The 23,261-nt window shown below is 38.0% G+C and overlaps 1 protein-coding gene across 7 annotated transcripts in view; it reads right to left on the bottom strand.

Moving 5' to 3' along the window:
• Nucleotides 1–23,261, bottom strand: part of ANKIB1 (ankyrin repeat and IBR domain containing 1) — a 159,358-nt gene that overhangs the window by 42,864 nt on the left and 93,233 nt on the right. For all 7 annotated transcript variants that reach the window (XM_049714739.1, XM_004265609.4, XM_033420491.2 and 4 more), the window contains 2 exons: nucleotides 11,338–11,520; nucleotides 6,422–6,539 (listed from right to left, as the gene is read on the bottom strand). In XM_049714739.1, coding sequence (XP_049570696.1) covers nucleotides 6,422–6,539; nucleotides 11,338–11,520 — 301 coding nt within the window. The remainder of the gene's footprint in view (nucleotides 1–6,421; nucleotides 6,540–11,337; nucleotides 11,521–23,261) is intronic.

Here is a 23,261-nt window from a genome sequence, read left to right as displayed (position 1 = left end):
ATCAAAAGTGGTGGCTCACATGTCATTGGAATTTACTAAATTTTTATAGGTATAGGTTTGATTAGGCCATTTTACGTTTTCAAGAATAATATGTAACTTCACAATTGGCCTCACTGCTGTCAAGTTGTAAAATGATTACACAGCTAACTATAAGCATGTCAAAATGCCAACAAGTCCTAAAAATCATTTGATAAACAGCTTGAAAGCAGAAGGAACTTCTGAAGAGATTATGATTATAAAGTTTTAGTGAATTTGATATAAATTGCATATTAAGTGAGCCTGATTCTGGCTTAACTAAAAAAAGGTTACCTTCCTAGTACAAACACTTTAAAAATAGTCAAGTGAAGTATGTTGTTATAAGTCCAGAGCCATAAAAACCTAACCCATTCAAAACAATAAACTGATATAGCCAATGATTTTCCCAGGTGTTTTATATATATATTTCATTTACTCCTCCCAACAAACTTTTCAATCATTATTGAGGTGAAGAAACCAAGACTCAGGGAAATTACACAACTTGCCCAGGCTCACACAGATATGAAGGATTTGAAACAAATTTCTGTAAATCCAAAGCCTGTGTTCTTTCCACTGCAGCCCAATAAAGCATAGGGTCAAAAGTAATATGAGTCAATTATTTACCATGGGCCCATTCTATATCATTTTACAAATCAAATACAAATAACTGTGAAAACTTTCTATATAAGACTTTTTTCAACCATATGAAGTCAATATATTTGGTGGTTTACCAGGATAATTATGATTCAGACATGCAATGAAGATACAGTGTGTTTCCATACGTGCAAAGGCACAGAAATATAATGGAGAGACATGAGCAGCTCTGTAAAGTTACAGTATACTATATTGTGGTTTGGGGAGATGGAAGATAAGATTGAAAACAGGAGTCATTACAAAAGAAGAAAAATCCAACAACTGAAAAACACTGCACATGAGTGCATTCTAGGAAATGTTGCTAAATGGACCTGAGTGTTTTGATAGGACATTACAGGCATACCTTGGAGATATTGCAAGTTTGGTTCTAGACCACTGCAATAAAGCAAATATAAAGCAAGTCATACAAATTTTTTGGTTTCCCAGTGCATATAAAGGTTATGTTTACACTACATTGTTTTTTTAGCTATAATGCTATTACACACTTAACAGACTATAGTACCTTAATTAAAACACTTTATTGCTAAAAAACACTAACCATCATCTGACAATGTAGGGTTGCCACAAATGTTCAAATTGTAAAAAATGCAATATCTGCAAAGCACAATAAAGCAAAGTGCAATAAAATGAGGTATACGTGTACTTACTTAAAAAGTTAAAACTTTCTTAGAACAATATTATTTTTCAAATCTCCACTATAATACTTTTTCATAAATGGAAAAAAGAACTACTATAATTTATATACACACATATTAAATTAAATTCTAGTCTTATCTGCTACAAATATTTTCCAGCACAATTCCTGCTTGGATTCTATCATATCATTCATTTAGCAAACATTTATTGAATGTCTTTTATGTGCCATACACTATGTCAAGCTGTAGGGATATAACAGGAGGAAAAAACAGGCATAATTCCTGCTTTCATGGAACTTAGAGTCTAGTAGGGAGAAAGACATTAAGTAAAATCAACACATTAAAAAAAAATTATCATTGTCAGAAGCACCATTAAGAAGAGGTAGAGACTCCCATTCAGGAAGCTCATGGCTTGGAGTGGACATCTGAAGGATGAGTGGGAGCTAACTGGGTAAAAGGAAGAGGGAAAGACATTCTAGACAGATGGTACATAGCATGCTAAAAGGCCTTATGGTAGGAGAGAAGGCAGCATCCTTGTGAAATTAAAAAAGTCAATGTAGCTGGAGCATGGAGACCAGAGGGGAAGCACTGTGTGAGTGAGGCTGAAAACAGGCAGGGACTAGGCCATGTAGAACTTTTTAATAATACTCCTATCATCAGTTTAGAAGTGACAGAAAGCCAGTGAAAACTGGGCTTAGGGTTAGGAAGAACAGGTTGTCACGGTTAGATCTGAAAAGATCATTCTGACTACAGTATGGAATAACAAAGAAATTGGATAGGGTGAGAGTGGAGGGAAAGGTAGACTAGAAAGGAGGCTACTGGGAAATACCAGTGAGAGATTATGGTAGCCAAGGCCATGGCTGGCTGCGGTGGAGATGAAGAGAAAGGAAGAAGTTAAGATCTGGGATGTGAGACTGAAAATTTGGTAACAATGGGATATAGGGTCTGAGGGAGAGGAAATGTCAAAGTTGTTGTCCCAGGTCTTCCACATTGGTTGGTTGGTGCTGCCATCTGTGTAAATAGGGAATACCAGAGACTCAGGTACAGGTTTAAAAGCATGATTTTAATTTTAGACATGATGAGATTAAGGGGCTTTTGAGATATCCTAGAGGTGCTTTCAAATCGGCAGTTATATATAAGTGTACAGAGCTCAGAAGTCTAGTTTTAGAAGGAGAAATCTGTATCTATGGAAGCCGTGGGAGAAGATGTCATTTCCTAGGAAGAGAGTAGAGTGAGAGGAGGTGTGGACTACTGATGTTTAATTACCTATAGAAGTGATGAGTCTCCAAAGGAGATTTAAAAAATACTTCAGTATACATTTACTCTAAGGACAAGCAAACTAGCCTTGGTCTCATATTTTAAAAAAGAGGTAAGTAAATTTTACTTATTTTCTCATTAGGTAGCTTTGAACTATATAAGTTACTTTTATTACTGAGGAAATGCTCAGAAAATGACCTTTGTATTCTTAACAGAGTCATCCTTAAAATTCAATTACTACTTAGTAAATACTGCCAAACATTTCTGTCTTCTGTCTTCAACCTCATTACTTTGGGACTAAATTTGACAGTAGATAACATAATACTTAAATCTATTTTCCTGTGGAAAGCTGAATGAATGTTACCAAGGATACAATCTATAAATCTAACAAATAGTTCAGTTTAATAGCTCTGAAACAGAGCCCATCCGGATTTTGACAGCAATTAGTATAAACTGCAGCTCTGTGCACTGTCTTTTTTATTCACTAGCATGGTTTATCTCTGAAAATCTTATTTGATTATCAAAATATCACTGATATTACCTAAACAATATAGAAGAGATGTCCATCTGAAAACCTGCATTAGCCTCTATTATATACGCCTTAATAGGAGACTGAAATATAGAACTCTTAAGTTATCAAAAAAGTTATCACAGAATAGACAAATGTCAAGTAATAAAATTCAGTTAGATATCAGGTTATTAGAATTGACCCTACTATATGAAAGAAGTAATTTAGGGAAATATCAATGGAATGAAAATGGAGGTGATCATTTAAAAATACTTGATGACACAATGTGTAAACACCAGAGAAGAAAATCTTTGTTTTAATTACAATAAAATTACTAGTTAAGTTAGCCTTAGATTCTATATAATATTGTAAGTTAGAATTATGATATATTATATAATTTAGCTGAATGTAGATACCTGTGGCAGAAACGGACATAAGTACTACACAACAGTTCTACAGAGTAGAACTATTGCTTGCAGTTAAGTGTGACCATGTGACTGAATTCTGGTCAGTGGAATAGGTGCAGGAGTGATTTATGCCACTTCCAGGACTGGGTCAAAAAACTTCCCACACCTATTTCTCCACACTTTTTCCTTTCTGATTCGTTGTCTGGAATGGAGATAATCCAGGCAACCTCAGAAGCTACTTTGTTAATATGGCAGAGTCTCAGTCAGTCCGAGTAACTGTGTGGAGCACAGCCCCTGTCCCATTCCTAACACTTTAGACTATTATGATTAATAAATGTTTACTGGGCTTCCCTGGTGGCGCAGTGGTTGAGAGTCCACCTGCCGATGCAGGGGACACGGGTTCATGCCCCAGTCCGGGAAGATCCCACATGCCGCGGAGCGGCTGGGCCCGTGAGCCATGGCCGCTGAGCCTGCACATCTGGAGCCTGTGTTCCACAACGGGAGAGGCCACAACAGTGAGAGGCCCGCATACCACAAAATAAATAAATAAATGTTTACTGTGTTTGACTCGATACTTTCATTTCAGCAGCCAGCCTACCCTAACTAATACAACTGTCACGTTACAGCTCCTCACAGATGAATAGCTTCCACTTTTATGCCAGCTCTATGTTATATTTAAATGCACTCTCTTTATTTGAAAGCTCAAGCAAAGGACGAGGTCCTGTGAACCTCACACAAAAGAAAAACAATCTAAGGTATTTGGTATTTCTTTACAAGTTTTTACGAATGTTAAGTATTATTACTAAGAGGAAAATATTTTATCTTTAAATTCTAAGATTTTAAAAACTATTCTGAATTTCTCAATGTCGTTTTTGAAACCAGGTCTAAATTTTTTTCCCAAAGGATTTACTTCAAAATTTTAAAAGATGGCAATGGAGAAAAATAGTTTTATAATAAAAAGATGGATTTAAAAATATATAAATAACATTTCAGATATATTATCTATTCATTTTGTAACTATGATCTGAGGGCTTAAGGGATGCCAGATATTGTGGAAACAAAAAACAATAAAAAGCTGTCCTCTAAGAGCTCCCAGGCTAATGTAGAAGAAAAGCAAATAAAGAGATTATTACAATATTGTATTCTAAGTGTACGACACATAACATGCACAGGATATAATGGGAAGAGACAGGAAGGCTCTCAGTGAATACTTGGGAACACATAAGCAGAAAAGGTTTCCTGGAAGAGTGATTAATAAGGACAAGCAGGAGTGGGTAAATAAATGGGAAAATTAACAGCCCAGGTAAAGAAGCCTGGGTCATGAAGGTCTACTAAAGAGCTGGGATACTTTAAGTCTGTGGAGAGCCAGTGAAGGGTTTTTCAGCAGGGGAGTTACATGCTCAAAATTTTAAAATGCAATATAAAAAATGAATAAGGATGAAGAGGAATGGCAACAGCGGAGACTACAATTTAGATGAAAAATAATGACAACCTGAATTTAAGTCAGTGGCAGTGAGAATGGAAAGAGCTAGGGAGGATGGGGAGAGGATGAGAGATATTTAGGAAGAGGAATGATAAGACTGTGGCCAAATGTAATAGAGATGAAGAAGGAAAGTATGACTTCCCAGTTTCTAGTTAGGGTGATTAAATTAATGTGGCAGTCCATTTATCAAGACAGTGGGAGAAATGATGAGTTCAGGTGTGGACACCCTTAGGTTGAGGAGAAAATGTTAAAAAGGCATTTAGAAATAAAGCCTTGAATACTTTATTAAGGTCAGGTGGTAGATATATTCTTTATTATTTAGGTGGTTTTTGAAACCCTTGGTTTCATTAGATAAATGTGCACAGCAATGTTTCTCAGAAAACGGTCTACTTTGTAAGGCTTGTTTACAACACACGTTTTTATGCTGCATCCCTCACCTAAAGACTTAGACTCTCTGGAAGTCGACCTAGGAATCTCTGGTTAGTTTCCCAGGCTATCCTTATTTATACTAAAATATAGAGCCACAGAACTCTGGGAAATATCAATATTGAAGTTAGTGATTCTGGATGGTTATACACCAAATTATTCACAGAGGTGATCAAAGGATGATGAAATGCAGTTTTAAATTTTCTTCTGATCAAAACGTTATATAAAAGTTTTTGGAAGTTGACATTCTATTTTAGGATAGATGGTACAGATTTATAGTTAAAACAGACCGGTATGCCTCAAAATTACTGGATGAGAATAGCCATTTACCTTTCTATCTTTAAAAAGCATTTCTAAATCAGAAAAAACCTCTTTGAAATAAGCCAAAATGTCAAATATCAAGTGTGCAATGAGAGGGTCCAACTCAGCATGTAACAACTCCCAGAATGGCTATGCTAAGTATCACAGAGAACTTAAAATAAGCTGAGCACTTTTCCTAAGTAAATCTGGTAATGTCCTCAAAAAAATAAAAACAAACAAAAAACTTCACCTTAAAAGGAATAGCATATTCCTGCCTTGACTCTCTAAATTTCTCTTTGTGCATTTCATGGTGAGAAACAGCTTTTACATAAAATAAATGCAACTGACAATACTGATAACACAACTGTTAGTTAACTTTATTTAATTGACTTCAGTAAAAATTAATGTTAAAACCAGGACTAGGACTATGGATTCCAACTCTCAACCCTGCTTGAATCAGATACATTTCTAAAATTAGACAATCTATAAGTTGATTTAGTAGCTCAATTTTTAAAAGAAATTTCCTGTTTCTCTCTACAATTTGTAGCTAGTTTATACTTCAAAATACAAAATGTTATGAGGATGCTGAGTACTGCAGTAACTACTGCACAAAAATGAACTTAGGCTTGTTTAGCAAACTATTTTGTTTTATATTAAAACATTAAAATAGCCACCTTTTAACTCTGAAAAGTTTCAAAAGGCACTCGTGTTATCAGAAGCACATTTCTTTCATTACCATGAGCTCGAAGTAAAGCTTCAGCAGTAAATAGTGGAGCCTGGAGCATGTCTGCTGTTTCCACAATAAGCATATCTTTCAATCTACGAAGATCCTGAGGTCTTAATCCTTCATATGGCTTTAAAAAGAAGAAAAACAAAGTTAAATTGGCTATTATACTATTAGGAAGTTCTAAATGCCTATAAATAAATATATATGATTATCATTTATTTAACCTTCCAGTTCCAGTTTGGCAATGAAGTTAAAAAGGCTCTGTATGTTCCACTATCATGGACTTCAAACTACTCTCTCACAAGTCTTTTTTAAGATGGAAAGTGGATGCCTAGTCTCATGTACCTTATCATTCTAAAACAAAAGAATCATACTATAATGACAAAACCATCTTACTTCATAGTTTTAAAAATCTGAATAATACAAAAATGAATTAGAAATAAAAATCTATAATCCCACCACTGAGCAATGGTCATGATTAAAGTTCTCAAGTATTTTTATCCAGTCTTTTCTTTTTGCAAATCAATTGTGTGTGAATATATCAATATATGTTTTCACTTAGACTCACTTTTAATCACTGAACCACCAACATTTACACTTATTAAGATACAATCTGGATTGCTCGTGGGATTATATGATACCTATTAATTAATTTGGAGAGAAGTGATTATGACATACTATTCAACTTCTTATCATAAATGTATTCTCTCTGTTTATTCAAGTGTTAATGCTTCTTAGTTTTCTTCATAAAGGTACTGTATCATTTCAGGTTTTTAAAATTCTTTTGTTATCCTTTATACTTTTTTTTCTTTGCATTTAACAGAAAACATACAAGGAATAAAATCACAAATGTCTCACTATTTAGAAATTTATAAAAGCTAAAATAACCTGTGACATGTTTTCCCCATTACATTTCCCTAATTTTCCCCATCCTTGCTTACAGCAATCACTATCATGAATTTAATTTGTGGCTATCATAATATTATGGCATAACATTAAATATATCGCTAAGCAACTTGCTTTTATTTTTATTCAGTACTGTGTTTTTATTATTAATATGATACACATATCTATTTCAATCCTTTAAACAGATGTAACCAGCTTACTGCAGTAAGCATAGAACTAAAGACCATAACTTAAAAAGCAGTAGAAATTCTCAAATACTTATCAGAATAACAACCATTGAGGAAGTCCTTTGGTAACATCTACCACACATTCCAGAGAGTTCTGGGCAGTCAGTAAGCCCTATCCCTTACAGCTGATTTATAGATATTTTAAAACTAGATATTATCTTTACTTCTTGCTTTGTTTTTTTGATTATCATGGAAACCATTTCATCAATTCTTACTTAACCCCATATGGTGGGAACTCTATTCACCAGGGGTAATTTCTCTCAGTTGATGTATGTTTCCTGATCCTAAGATGTCTTCTGGCAGGGAAGCATATATAAGCAATGAGTGTAGTAATGACAGGAAAGACTGACAAACTTGACTGCAAAAGAAACTGCCAAGGTTTAAACATAAAAAGTGTGTTGCTTTTAATATATAAGGAATTCGTGACAATCAGTAAATTTAAAATGTCAAAAGTTATAAAAACACAAACATCCTTAAGTATACAAACTCTTTACCTAACAAACTGGCCAAGGTTTGGAAAAAAACAAAAACACCCCTCAATATTGGTAAGGTTGCAGTGAGATGGCCCTCTGATGTACTGTGGGTAAAAACAGAAATTGGATTATCATTTAATGACTAAGCATCACGTATCATGAGCCTTTAAAATACTGATCTTGTGACTCAATAACTTTACTTATAGGAATCTATCCTAAGGTCTAATCACAATGTGAACAAAACTGGTCAACTGCAATGTTACTTTTAAAAGTGACAAAATGCAAGGAACCCAAATATACTTTCAGGGAGTTATAGGACATCTACATGTTAAGAGTAGTTAGCAGTCATTCAAAATGTTTTCCATGATGAGTCTGTGAATATCAAAAAATGTTAAGAAAAAAAAAACTACAGGATGTAAAATGTACAATATCATCACACTGATGAAAAATGGAAGGCAAAATGTTACAAGTATTATTTATAAGTGGTAGAATAATGAATATTTTAAATTTTCATTCTGCTTCTTCTTATAAAAGGGGTGTTTGGCTGAAAAAACTTTAATTAAAAAATAAAAGAACTTCCCTGGTGGTCCAGTGGTTAAGACTCCGCGCTTCCAATGCAGGGGGCGCGGGTCTGATCCCTGGTCAGGGAACTAAGATCCCACATGCCACTCAGCACGGCCACAAAAAGAAGAAAAATTAAAGAAAAATCACTGGGGATGTTAAAAAGCTTTAAACAGCGGCAGAGCACGCACTCAATCAGTCTGCAGTGTTACTCTTTTTACAAATGATAGTAAAAACTTAATGCTGAATACATTTCATATCATACTGTATTAATAGTCTACTACACCTATATATGCATTCAGCTATACTGCCATGAATCTCTACATATTACAGGTATCCTATAACCTTAAGTAGAAAAAGAAATAAAAATTTAACCTAAACTATTCTATATAGGGATTAACTAAAAAAGGAAAAAGGGGAAATTTAACCCAACTATCCTTTAAAAAGTGCCCCCAAATCATCATATACAGTTTGCTTTTAAGCTAATTTATGAACCATACTTTGTCCTGCAAAAATCTACCAAATCCTTTAATGATTAAATTTGTAGTACTCATTCCAGTCTAGAATTTATACACTATATATAACATTGCTTCTAGAAACTGTGTTCCAAGTTCAGATTTGGGACTCCAGGTATCTTTCCTGCCTCAGCAATGAAAATCAATATTTCCTGATATTCCCAGTGGTGGCAACTGTTTATTTCCTGGTATATTTCCTAAATGTTCTTTTTCAGATTAGCCATCATTCTACCTAATTTATGTTGAACCAAATAAAATTTGACTTTAGATACATTAAGAAAGGAATAATATTGATATAAAGCAATCTGTATAGATTCTTTTTTTTTAATGCACAGTTTAAAACCTAAATAGGTTACAATGGAAGAAAAATAGTCCTTGAAGGAGAAAGACATACTGCCTTCATGAACATGTAACATATTCACTCTGAATTTCTGCAATGGAACTATAACTAGGCCATGTGATGCATTTCAATACATTGCTCAGTTCCAAGCGGGCAGTACCCCTTTCTTCTGCAGGAGGGATTAAGATGAAGGTGCCTTTCTCTTTCCTGCTGCAAAGATAAACTGCTTCTTTTTCAGATTAACACAAACCAGCAACAACCTTCAAAGCAGTCCAATACTGATACAAAGAAAGAAAAAGAAAACTAATTTAAAGAGGAATGGCAAATAAAAGTGCCTAAACACATACAAATAATAGTTATATAAGTCCTCTCAGAATCAAGTTAGCACTGAACACTGAAGAATCAGAATCGTTTTTAGAAGAAAAAATTTACTGTGTCTTATAATAATGTCATTATTTAAGAAATATTTATGGATGCCCACTGTGCATGCAGTGTGTTAGACACTGAAAATATTCTGCTAAATAAGGCAGTTATGGTTCTGGCCCTCATAAAGTTGACAATCTAATAAAAGAGAAAGGCAGTAAACAAGTAAACTATAAAAATATATAAACAAAATAATTATAGCATGTGATAAGTGCTACAAAAAATAAATAGGGTATATGGTAAAGAATAATGGAAGGAGAGGGGTCTACTTCAGAAAGAATGTAAGACTGCCTCTCTGCAGAACTGATATAGTCAAGAGAAAACTTGGGAGATGATTTTAGACATAAGGAACAGGAAATGCAAAAGCTTTAGTATAGTCTAGGTACTACAATTAGAGCAAAGTGTGCCAGTGAGATGATGTTGGAGAGGTAAATAGTGGCGAGACCATATAAGGTCTTATATCTGAGCAAATAGTTTGGATTTTATTCTAAGTGCTATGAAAAGTCACTCTATGGTTTAAGTGATATGATCTAATTTAAGTTTAAAAGGCACTCTGGCTACTGTGCACAAAATGGATTCTAAGGGGACGAGAACAGAAGGAAGGAGACCAGTAAGGAAACTACTATAGTAGTTCGGATGAGAAGTGAAGGTGGAGAGGACCTAGGGAGGTAGGAGTAGAGAATGGGAGGAGTAAATGGATTTAGGTTATAACCTTGGAGGTAAACTGACAGAATTCCCAGACTGCTTGGATGTGAGGAATCGAGAATGCTTGCCACATTTATGCTTGAGTGGATGGAGGTAATGTTTACTGAGACAAGGAAGACTTAAAGGAAAAACAGAAAGCAATGTCACTGAAGCCAAGGGAAGAGTGTTTCACTAAGGGAGTGGTTAATTATGTCAAGTGGTGCTGAAGAATTCAAGTAAGAAAAGCACCTACTAGATTTGGCAGCACAGTGACTCTTGATGTCCACATCAGTGCAGTTCCATCAGAGTAGAAGGGAAGAAAGTCACACTGCAATGGGCTGAAGAGTGAAGGGAAGGTGAGGAAGTTGGTATGTATAGACAGCTCCTAAGTTTTGTTTTTCTCATATGAAGATCAGAGATATGGGGCTACAAGTGAAGGGGGACAGGGACAGGGCTGGGGAAGAGTGGTCAATGGAGAGGTTGTTTTGTTTTTTAAGATGGGAGTTACCAAAGCATGTTTGTTGATAAGAGCAATCCAGAAGACAGGCAGAGACTGAAGTACAGGACTGGAGTCTTGGAGTCAGCATCTCTATTTATATGTAATTAAACATACTTACATATGCTAAAGGACAGACACCACCTCCAGGTTTTCTAGATGTATTTTCATACTTATGGCTATGTAGATCACAGGATATTTAGCATATTGCAAAGAAGACCACACAAACTGGGTTTTAAAGAAGAAAAAAATAAAATTTAATATAAAATCCATATAATTTTTTTATTAAAAAAAACTTACCTCTCGTTTGTCTAATGCAGCATATTCAGCTTCTATTTCTTCAGCTTCAGGATCTCGTGAGAATACCATTTGAGATTCCAGATTGAGGGCCAAATCTTTGTGGTGTTGCTTTTCAGCACAATCACAAGGAGTATCTTTATTCTCATTCTCAGCAAACAAGTCTCCTCCATGTTTTACTAAAAGCTAAAAAAGATTTTTTCAAAAACTTTCAACTATAGGACTTCCCTAGTGGCACAGTGGTTAAGAATCCGCCTGCCAATGCAGGGGACACGGGTTCAAGCCCTGGTCCGGGAAGATCCCACATGCCGCGGAGCAACTAAGCCTGTGCGCCACAACTACTGAGCCTGTGCTCTAGGGCCCTTGAGCCACAACTACTGAAGCCGGCGCACCTAGAGCCCCTGCTCTCCAACAAGAGAAGCCACCTCGATGAGAAGCCCGTGCACCGCAAGGAAGAGTGGCCCCCACTCGCTACAACTAGAGAAAGCCCGCACGCAGCAACGAAGACCAAATGCAGCCAAAAATAAATAAATAAATTTATTAAAAAAAAAGAAAAAAACCTTGCAACTATAGACTTAAATGACAAGTTATTTCATGCTGCCTATTAGAAAAATTTTAATAAAGTAAGCACAACAAAAATTCAACAGTATGTATCTGAAATGACAATAAAAGTTATTTAGATACTAGTGGCTTCTAATTTTAAGATTAGCAATTCTTGCTTATTAGCGTTAAGATGACTTCCTTTTGAGGCTTCCCTGGTGGCGCAGTGGTTAAGAATCTGCCTGTCAATGCAAGGGACACGGGTTCGAGCCCTGGCCCAGGGAGATCCCACATGCCGCAGAGTAACTGAGCCCGTGCACCACAACTACTGAGCCTGCGCTCTAGAGCCCGCGAGCCACAGCTACTGAGCCCGCGTGCCACAAATACTGAAGCCCGCGCCTAGAGCCCGTGCTCCCAACAAGAGAAGCCACCGCAATGAGAAGCCCTCACACCGCAACGAAGAGTAGTCCCTGCTTGCTGTAACCAGAGAAAGCCCACGCACAGCAACGAAGACCCAACGCAGCCAAAAATAAAAATAAATAATGAAATAAATTTATTAAAAAAAAAAAAGATGACTTCCTTTGGTTAAAAACAACAACAAACCAATTTCTTAAACTTTACAAAGAAATTCTTAAGCATTCTGTCCAAAGTTTACTTAAAAATCAATAATTTTATAGTCATTCAATGCTCTAAATTTTATACATTTCTATAAATCTTTCTTAAAAAAGAAGGACACAGCCAATACTGTTACTTTAACCACTAATACCTGGATGTCCTGACAAGGTGGACAAAAGTTTTCATTTGTATCATTCATTATCCAGCTAAACGCTGAAATAAAATTCGGTTGAGCAAATCACTGAAGCAAAACTGTTTTCAATATTCCTCCAAATAAGCAATGAGAGCAAAACTGTTTTCAATATTCCTCAAAATAAGCAATGGGAATAGCTACTGATAGCCAAGTTGGGAAGATACTCTATCAAATCTCTTGATATTTAAAGGTAGGATTTCGCCCAAGGAAATCCCACTTTTAAAATTACATGGAATAGGGACTTGTCTTGTGCACTACTGAGGTTTCTGCTGGTTTTGCAGAAGTTAAATATGTTGTTATTAAGGGCTATAGGTTCAAGTTTCCCCAGTATGTCTGCAGAGACATTAACAAGGACATGAATACCATGAAGGCCATAATCTAGGACAACCCTAAAGGACAGCCTGACAATTAGTCATGGAGCTGATTCTTTTATAGAATTCAGTCACAACCATAACAACACAGTAACAGCCACCACTTATTGTTTTCTAAGTGCTAAGCACTATGCTGGGACTTCAAATACATATTCTTACTTAATATTAACAACCCCAAGTAGCAGGGATATTGTAACATTTCAGAAGAGTTAAACAAGTTGACCGAAGTTACTCAACTAATAAGCAGTAGAACTGGGATTCAGACACAAGTTTGACCAAGTTCTTAACCATGACTGGACATTGTACTGACCCAAAGTATAGGCTGATCACAAAATAAAGAAGTCAAATGTATTCCGGGCCCACCATAAAGTTCTGGCCAGATCTTATTTATGATCTAAATGTGAATACTTTTTAGAGATTTTCATTTTTTATGTGGGTTAATAAAAATGGTAGCTTCTTTTCATTTTCTTCCAAATAATTTTATCTCCTCTCCCTCCAACAAACACACGGATCTTCCTGTAAAGTTCTTTTATTGCTTTTGGAACTGTCATCCTTAATCCTTATGGTTCCTCCACAGTCATCCCAAGAGGCCCTGATAAAATAAGGGACTTATACCAATGCCAGGCCTGGAAGCCATGGGCTAACTTGACAAGCCCAATGGATATGACTTAGGCTTCTTGCTCTAAGCCAAACGTATACCTCAGAGCTAAGATGGTTTAAAACATTTTTTAAGTTGTAAAAACAAGCAAACAAACAAACCAAGAAGAATATGAAACATAGACTTGTGGTCACAAAGCTTAAAATATTTACCCATTACATCTGGCCCTTTACAGAAAAAAAATCTGTGAAGCAATAGCTCTCAGCAGTCACTGTTGCAGCCACCTTCTAGAGCCTGAAGGCAAGGTCATATCAGCTGCTATTTACCACCTGGAACCTTTTTAGTCTAAATGTGGTCCAGGGACACCAGGGGGTTTGTTAGAAATGCTGACTCTCAGGGCTACCACCCAAGCCCCTCCCACTCCAGGCCTCTAAATCAGAATCTGATTCTCATCTCCAGGAGATTCTTATGCACATTAAAGTTTGACAAGCAATGATCCTAGACTATGGCCTGTGTGGCATGGAAACTGACATATTTATATTACCTTCTCTGTTCAATACTGGCGACTTGTATTAAGTCCACAGACTTATCATACCTATTGCAGGGTCTGTTACTGTTTTCAGCCTTTCTGCTTCACTAACACAAAACAGACTATTTGCTTCTGGCTGCTACAGAACTGAAAGCTGACTTGACTCTATGGTTCTTTGATATTCAGAGTAGCAGAAAATGCACACTGGGACGGCTTTCAAAGCCATGACTTGATTTACTTCCACAACAGATACTACCACAGAAGAGATTCTAAATATTAGCAAACAAGATAAATCATCTTTAACTTAATCACCCTACTCTTTAGCAAAAGCAAAGACAAAATTTAAGAGGCTGTGCCATTCCAGAATATTGGTAAGAGGAACATTCCAGAGTATAGACTGCATTCCTTGGGGTTTAAAAACAAACAAACAAAAAAAGGATGTGTGAGAAGTCATTGTTGAGAGTCACTGTTGACTATTTTTAGAACTTGAGACTTCTTGCCTTGATTGGTAATTCGAAAGGAGTCCCCAGATGAGTCTGATGGGAGTGGGGTGAGGGGCCACAAAAACCTGTATCTCATTGCTGCAATTGGTACCTGGACAGAAACTCATAATCAGTGATGGAATGGAGGGTCCATGTTTACAGCATTTGTCTTGGCAAGGAAAATCAACGTATATGCTACCTTTGGCATAGAAGCTAGCTAGCTATCACCAGTACTGCCTGACATTGGAGGATTACTTTTTTAAAAAGAATTTTAGCATACTGACCTTTAGGGCTTAAGGCTGGAACACAAGAAAGCAGAAGATGTCAAGATATCTGTTAAACTTTTGCTGCATAAAGTCAGGTGTTTTGCTTTTACATAATAGGGTGTTACACGTGGTTCTGAAGAGGTAGTTTTTAAATGCTTCAACCAAAGCATTCTAAGTATCATTTTCTCCACTCTCAAGCAAGGAGAACTGAATATTTTATTCAAATGTGTTTTTTAGCCTATCTCAGACACTTGGTGGCACATACAATTTTCTACCTTAAAAGAAACATACAATTATCACTATCTCAGCGCATCTGTTTATCGATTTTGCCTTCCTTTCTGTTCATAATCCCAGAGGAAGAGGGGAAGGATGGCCCTTAGTTCATGACAAATCCCTTCCCACCCCTTTGATCCATCATCTAAATGACTGGTTGACTATGAACAAGTCATTTAACTTCTGTAAGTCTCAGTTTACCAGGTCCATCTATAAAATGAGGCTTGCATAATCTTGAGAAAAAATGTAAAAAAAGACGATTCTTAGTCTCTTCTGGTTGTAAAATTACCATTTCCTCATCTGTTTCCTCTATGATCTTGAGTAGTCCATTATTCCTTTCATCTTCACTCTCTGACTTTCTACTGGCTCCTGGTACAGGAGTCCCCTATCTTAATTCTGTTAGCCTCCTTGTCACTTCCCCAATACTTTACTTTCTCTCTTGCCCACATTTGTCAAATGAGTGACTGACACCCGCTGTCTCTCTACTTCCTCAGCAAATTACTCAATTTCTTCCAGCAATCTGACTTCTACTCTGCCCACTTGACTATAATATTCCTGAAAGTCATTAATACCTCTCAAATCCAACAGCCTTATCACTCTTGTAATTCCTTGCCCTTTCTGAAGCACATCAAATGACTGACTACCTCCTCTCCTTGAAATTCTTCTCTTGGCATCCTCGACAATGTATTATTTTGGTTCTCTTCTCTGCTTTTTTGGTTTTTGTTGTAGGCCACGTACTGTTCCCACTCCCTTTAAACAGGGGCATTCTCCAAGTTGATGCTGTGACTTTAATTCTGTAATTTTATCTATAAAGTCTTTTCCTTGGATTTCTCATCTATACCTTATCTTGCAGATAACATTTAATTCTAAATCAATATTATATTCATTACTCCCAGTTAGTTCTAATCTTCAATAGCCTGAATACCATTTCACATGGATAATCTAAGACCTCAATCTCCTTCTAAATGAAAACACAAGATATTCTCCCTTCCTTCTAACCAATTCCTTCACCTCATCTCACTTAATTTTTTTTTTCTTTTTACTACTGAAGTGTAGTTGACATACAACACCTCATCTCATTTTTAAAATATCTGTCAATTGTTAGCAGGGTTCAAAGTGAACTAGGTTCAAAACCATCCTCAGTTTACTTAAAAATAAAGTTAATTTATTTTACTCTAATTATAGCTATGATAGCAGATTGTTACAGAAAATGCAAAAAAATCAAAGACAGAAAATTATATTATCCAAAGATAGCTCAACATTGTTAATATTAACATTTTAAAGTCTCCATCATTTTAAACTTTTCTCTCGCTTACTTTCTTGTATCAACTGACCAAGTCACCTAAATGCATCTGCCTCATTCTTTCCGTTTCTAACACCACCATACAAATCCAGGCCCTTTATCAGTTCACAGCAGAATTAATGCAATAAGATTCTAACTCCTGTCACTCCCTCTAGTACACTGGTTTTCAACCTTGGCTGAACACTAGAATCATCTGGAGAAGTTTAATATACTAGTGTCTGGGGGTCCACTCTCAGAAATTCCAATTTTATCGATTTGAGATATGGTCTACACTATGGGATTTTTTGTGCAGACATGGTTACAACCACTGTTACAGCACAAAGGTTTCCAAATTGTTTATGAATCATCTAGGTAATCTGATAGTCATATTAGGGTCATCTAGAGTGGGGATTAAATATATGAACTCTTTACAGGTGATTCCATTCTATGTCCCACAGACTACTGCTCTAAGCCAAGGATTCTCAAACTTTAATGTGAGTATGAATGAATCACCTTGGGGTTCTTGTTAAACTACAAATTCAGACTCAGCTGATCTGAGATGAGGCCTGAGATTCTGCATTCCCAACAAGTACCCAAATTCATGCCAATGCCAGTCTGAGGACCACTGTCTGGGTAGCAAGGCTTTAAGAACCACTCCTTTAGAAGTCCCCCCTTTCAACTCTATTCTACATTACAACCATTAGGCTAATCTTACTATATTTGCTTTCATAATAGCACTCCACCAGTCAAAAAATTTAAATGGCTCAATTTTCTATAAATAAATCCAAAATTCTTGGCATTAGTATTTATACTTAGTATGGCTTCTATCTTCATTTTAAGTCATCTGTCTTATTAAACCTCTGCAAAATACTTCAATCTGCATTTGTTTGAGACCTAGAACAGTGCTTCTCGAACTATAACATGCAAACGAATAACCAGTAAAACTTGCTTAAAGCATTCCTGGAGTCTACCCCCAGAGATTCTGATTTGGAATCTGGAGGTCTGTGGGGCACAAGAATTTGTATTTATAACAAGCTCCCAGGCGTTACTGATGTACAAAATGTGCTGAGGGCCACATTTTGAGTAGCCTCCTCCAAATACTTAAACTGAAATCTCATCCACTCAAATATTACTATACCCATGAAATCTTCTGGGCTAAGTAAAATTTAAATGATGTCTCCTTCCCTTCAATGTCTATAACAGTTAATGCCTAAATAATTAATAGCTCTTAGCATCATAATGTTTTGGATGCAATAATAAAATCATAACTTTCTTGATTAAAAATTAGAAAACTGAGGCCCAGAAACAGGCAAAGTTACTCAGTTGCTGAGCTGAGACTACAATTTCTGTATTCCTTTTACAGTTTTAAAACCCCAGGTGCTAAAAACACAATATAATTAAGTAAAACTCTTCAGTATGATTTGTGAATGATTTTTTTGGCTTTTCAATGAAGTGTGAAATACTCTGATAGCTGCCAAAGTGTCAAATAGCCCCTGTAGCTGTAAATGGAAGTGTGATTTATGATCTTTGGTTTTCTAGTGACCTTTATTTGATCTAACAATGAGCAGCTACACTTAAAACTTTGAATAAGCAAGTGGAACAAGGATGCATAGGAAATATCTAAAGATAACACTCATTTAAAAAAATGCTTTTCACAAAGAGCTGAAGCACTATCAAACACAACCACCACCTCTGTCACATCAACCAGTTCTTGAATCACTGTGACGGGTGAAGCACCAATATAAATAAAATGAGGCCTAATGACTAGGCTTGATCTAGGGAAGTCCGCAAAGGGGAAGAAAAATCACTAAACTTTTAATTGGGCCTTGCTAATAGACCTAACATATCATTCCTCTCCAAAGTCCATCTCTATTCCAAAGTGGAAAAACAAAAACTCAGCAACCAAGACAAAAGTGTGTTTTTTATAGTATTAAATTCTTGTAAAATTTATATTTTAATGGAGTTCCATTTTTGTGTTCTGGGCATCCATTACATAGTATTTTTTAAGTTCTTTGTACACTTAAAGCATACAGGACTTGCTACATATTGATAACGTTATTTTACATATTTAAAATAAGCTTCTATAGTGTGGAGTCATCTTTGGTTTCCTCTCCCAATCTTTGCATAATGCAGGGGTCCACTGCAAACTAAGGCCTGTGAGCCAAATCTAGCCTGCTGCCTGTTCCTGTATAGCCCACAAACTAAAAACTATTTTTACATTTAAAAATGGTTGAAAGGAATCAAAAGATTATTTAGTGATATGTGAAAATTATAAGAAATTCAAGTGGGAATGTCCATAAACAAAGTTTTAATGGAACACTGCCATGCTCACTTATACACTGTCTATGGCTGCTTTCAGGATACTGTAGCATAGTTGAGCAGTTGCCTAAAATATATGGGCTTTCACAGAAAAAAGTTTGCTTACCCTTGAAATAATTCTTTGAAATATGAAAAAATTAAAATTAAAGGGGCTTTAATTATAGTTTGCCTTAATAAATGTTCAACATATAAGCATTTCTAATTTTCAAACAATTGCAGCCCACTCCTCTTTGTGTTACTTTTATCTCATAAATAATTTTGAATGATAAATATTTGTGAAACTCCAGATTTTCCTACTCAAGGAAGTTCTGAAAAATACAAAGTGAGGATTTGATATAAGCACCTGTTGTTAGAAGGTGGCCAACAGAGATAAAAAGAAGGGGCTGGCCAAAAGCGGCAAGGAAGAGTTCTGTTCTGCAAATGAGTGGCATAAGTTTGCCACAAAAACAAAACAAAACAAAACAAAAACAGTCCCAAGGTAAATCCAGGTATCAAGACTAGATATGGGGATAACGGTAGCATCATTAATAGGAATAAGGCAGTCAAGAGGAGGAACTGGTAGAGAAGACTGAGTACAGTTTTGGAAACAATGAATTTGAGAGACTGTTGGAACGTCCACTGTCAACTAGGCAGCAATATAACATAAGAAACTTCAGGGCTAGATATTCCATATATATATATATATGTATATACATACATATATAAATGTATATATATGTATATACATATATATATAAAATATTTAGCCACTGATACTGTCACACCTGCAAGTTCCCAAAAGAACTCTATGATTAAGATGTTTTTAATCCAGCCCTGCACCAATGGCTTCGCAATTCCACATCTCCAATTTATTAATCAAACACCATTTGTGAGGCAATGTCACGGGCCCCATTGGTGTTTCTCCATTTGAATGGTTGCTGAATATTTACCTATGCTTTGACAACCTCCACTGATGTGGAATGAGAGAAAAAAAACACAACCACCTTCTCTCCCCAGTACAAACTCACACTCAGTGTGGATAATCACAAAGCCTCCACAGGTTGACAGATGAAAAGAAATGGGCAGTCAACACAAACATCGAGCCCTCTTTGTGGTGTCAAGGCAGCAGGTGGGGGAGGGAGGAGAGAGGAGATGATCCCCCTCTCCTGGTTGAAGGCATCACTGAAAAGTACAGGGAAGGGGCCAGCTGTGTCGAGAGGGAGGATGCTAAGAACCTGGTCATCTATGTGCATGTTCCCCAAAGTCACAGGTCAGGAGTCCTTAGCACACTGCTGCAGAGGGATCTGCCTTTGATGGCTCAGAACCGGCATGATCTCTTTTACATTAATTGTGTGTGTGTGTGTGTGCGTTGTGTGTGTGCATGCGTGCACGTGTGTGTTTGAGGGTGAGGTTTTAAGACTAATCCACGGGATGGATTTTTTCATTCAAATAGAATGGTCTGTGGTGGACCCAAGATTATACAGCAGGAAGATAAAGGCATTTAGCTCTGAACCCTAATATTGTCTCTGCTCCCCACTCTCCTGCAAGAATTCCACCTTCTACTCATCTGACCCAGCCTCACGGGGGCTTGGCTGGGAAGTGTGGAGCGAGGGGGAGGGGAATGGGATCACACACCCTCAGCCAGCAACTGGTATGCCTGCACACAACAGTGCTCTAGACATACGTGCTGCATGAACGAATTTGTGACTTAGTCACTGACCTCTTCTCGTCACTTTTTAGCAACTTTCCCAAAGGGAGAGCAAAGCCTTCTCATCCAACTCTTCCCTTCTCCCCAGCATGAAAATGCCTTGGAATTTCTGCCCTTGCGTCAGGATAGAGGTGGGATGCTCAGAGGTGGGGACTCCTGGCTACCTGCCCCAGGCTGCTCTGGCCTTAGCTGGTCCTGGGGTGGAGGCCACCAGGGAACTGTGAGTGCGAGGAGGTCAACTTCAGCTCCTCAAAACATGGGAGTCTCCCGTCCCCAAGAGACCTTCTCAATCTTTGGGACTGTTGGGCTGTGAACTGGTCAAGAGAGGTATATGGTCCAGCTCCTGACTCAAGACCCCTGCTTGAGCAGCTGGATGAGGAGGGACGGCAGATATGCCTAATGGAACCAGCCACAGAGGAAGCGCAAAGTGGCGTTTCACCCAGGAACACAGTCAAAACACGCAGGCAGGCGGGTAAGCAGTGTGAGGCAGCTCATCAGGCATGGTTTAATTTCTTCTTGGCGATGCCTTCTGCTTTATTTTCAATACAATCAGGACAAGGTGTATCCAGAAGTCACCCTACCACCTGGTACCTGGTGCAGCATCACTTGAGGTCTATTACAATGCAGCTTAGTGCCCACTCGAGCACCCCTGAGGCCCCCCACAGGGCAGCATGCATCGGTTTCTGATGTCTGTTAGGGGCAGTCTGGCCCACATGGGCCCGAAGCCAGAATAGTCTGCAAGTGACAGTGCCCAGAGCACAGAGACAGGCAGGAGGCCCATATGTGAATGTGGGATTTGGGAGAAGAGCAACAGGAGGGCTCCTGCCAGCCCCTCATGTTAGCTCAAATACCTCAAACTCAATAATCACAGTCCATCTTTCCTCCTCTCCCTGGATTATTTCCTTAGCCTCGTCCCTCCTCCAGAACATCAGAAGAACTTTCTGCACTTGAGCTTGACTTGAGGGAAGGAGAGAATTTCGATTAGCAAAGAGGACAGGTGAGGGTGTGGTGATTAAAGGTGAAGGCCCCTGCCCTCTGCTCCTGAATCACCCCTCTCCTGGTGGAGGGAGGGGGTGGAAAGAGTGGGTTCTGGCCAGGAACCATTCACCAAGTAGCTGGAAACATCTGCCCTGAGCAGGTCCACCTAGGGCTCTACAGAGGGTGCAGCGAGCATGGTCTGGCTCCCCCAGTTTGTGCCACCCCAAGTGCCCACTGGGGGAGGACAGGGCAGAGAATGCCATCTGGACACAGGCTCTCTCTCACCCCCTGATCTTCTCAGGTGACTGTCAGGTCAGAGAGCCGCCCTCTTCAGATAATACAGCTCAGGTGAAAGAGGCTTAGGTGGGTCTCCATGGTAACCACCAATCAGGAACTGAGCCGCCTCCAGGGTTCATCAGAGGAACTGTGGTTCCAGCCCCTGGGGGACACACACACACACACACACACACACACACACACACACACACACACACACCACAAACACCAGTCACACACACACACCACAAACACCAGTCACACACACACACCACAAACACCAGTCCAGGGTGCATCCCTTTTCTGGCCTATGTTTTTTTCTCTCAGCACAACTTCTGAGAGATAGAAAGAGAGGAGAAAGCATGAGGCAGCAGCCAGCAGCACAAGAGAAAAAGGAGGGAGGCGTTTAGATTCAGTCTTCCCTCTACCCTGTCCTCCTGTGGCTGCTGAACCTCCTGCGTTTCCCTGAAGAGATCCAGACACTCTCTTCTCCCAGACTAGGAAGCAGAAAACAGGACCCCCGCGGGACCTTTCACCTGCACAGAGCTGGACCTCAGAAATCCCTGGTCCGGGAAGATCCCACATGCCAGGGAGCGGCTAGGCCCGTGCACTGCGGCTGCTGAGCCTGTGCTCTAGAGCTGGCGAGCCACAACTACTGAAGCCTGTGCGCCTGGAGCCCATGCTCTGAAGGGGGAGAGGCCACCGCAGCAAGGGTCCCAGGCCCCCCCACACACAGCGTGCAGCAATGGGGGGTGTCCCCCACTCACCGCAACTAAAGAAAGCCTGCCCACAGCAACAAAGACCCAATGCAGCCAAAAATAAATAAAATAAATAAATTAAAAAAAAAGATACTTTTATGTTATGTTCTGTGTGTGTATGTGTGCATCCCTTTAGCTGACTATGGAACACAATTATTACAGAGAGAGGGGGAAGTTTTTAAACATTTCATTTATATGGTTCAAAATAATGAGCCATAGGAAAGTATGTGTTTAAATGCACATATGAAATTGTCTGCTGTTGACTTTATCAGCTCTGTCCTTAAATAAACACACAGAGAGAAAAACATCAACAACTGGAAAAGACGTATTTCCATAGATATGTCCTCAAGAGTTAAAAAAAATAGCTTGGCCTTAACCATGGAGTAAAATAATCAATTTAACCTCAAAGGCTAGACACTGAAAATGGGATATATTTTACTGCAATCACAGATTAAGAGAAAATTAGCACTAAAAGGGGTCTTTTGAGATAACTGTGATAGTTTCCTATTGGATGGTTGACACTGATAATCTCAAAGAAGTTGAGTGATTCGCTCAAGGTCTTACAGACAGTCTCTGTGAGGACCAAGACTAGAAACCAGTGCCCTATATGCCATACTATGATAGCTTAGCTTAATGAAAAAAATTAGTAAATATCTGATAACAGTCTTTTACTCAACCCAAACCCTTTATATCATGCTTGGTACCAATGAGCACAGTGAATGTTAGAAGACCTTATACAAACACTAAGACACTTGAGGAC

The sequence above is a fragment of the Orcinus orca genome, chromosome 9, assembly GCF_937001465.1.
Source record: "Orcinus orca chromosome 9, mOrcOrc1.1, whole genome shotgun sequence".
NCBI lineage: Eukaryota > Metazoa > Chordata > Mammalia > Artiodactyla > Delphinidae > Orcinus > Orcinus orca.
This window is presented reverse-complemented; position numbering and strand designations above follow the sequence as displayed.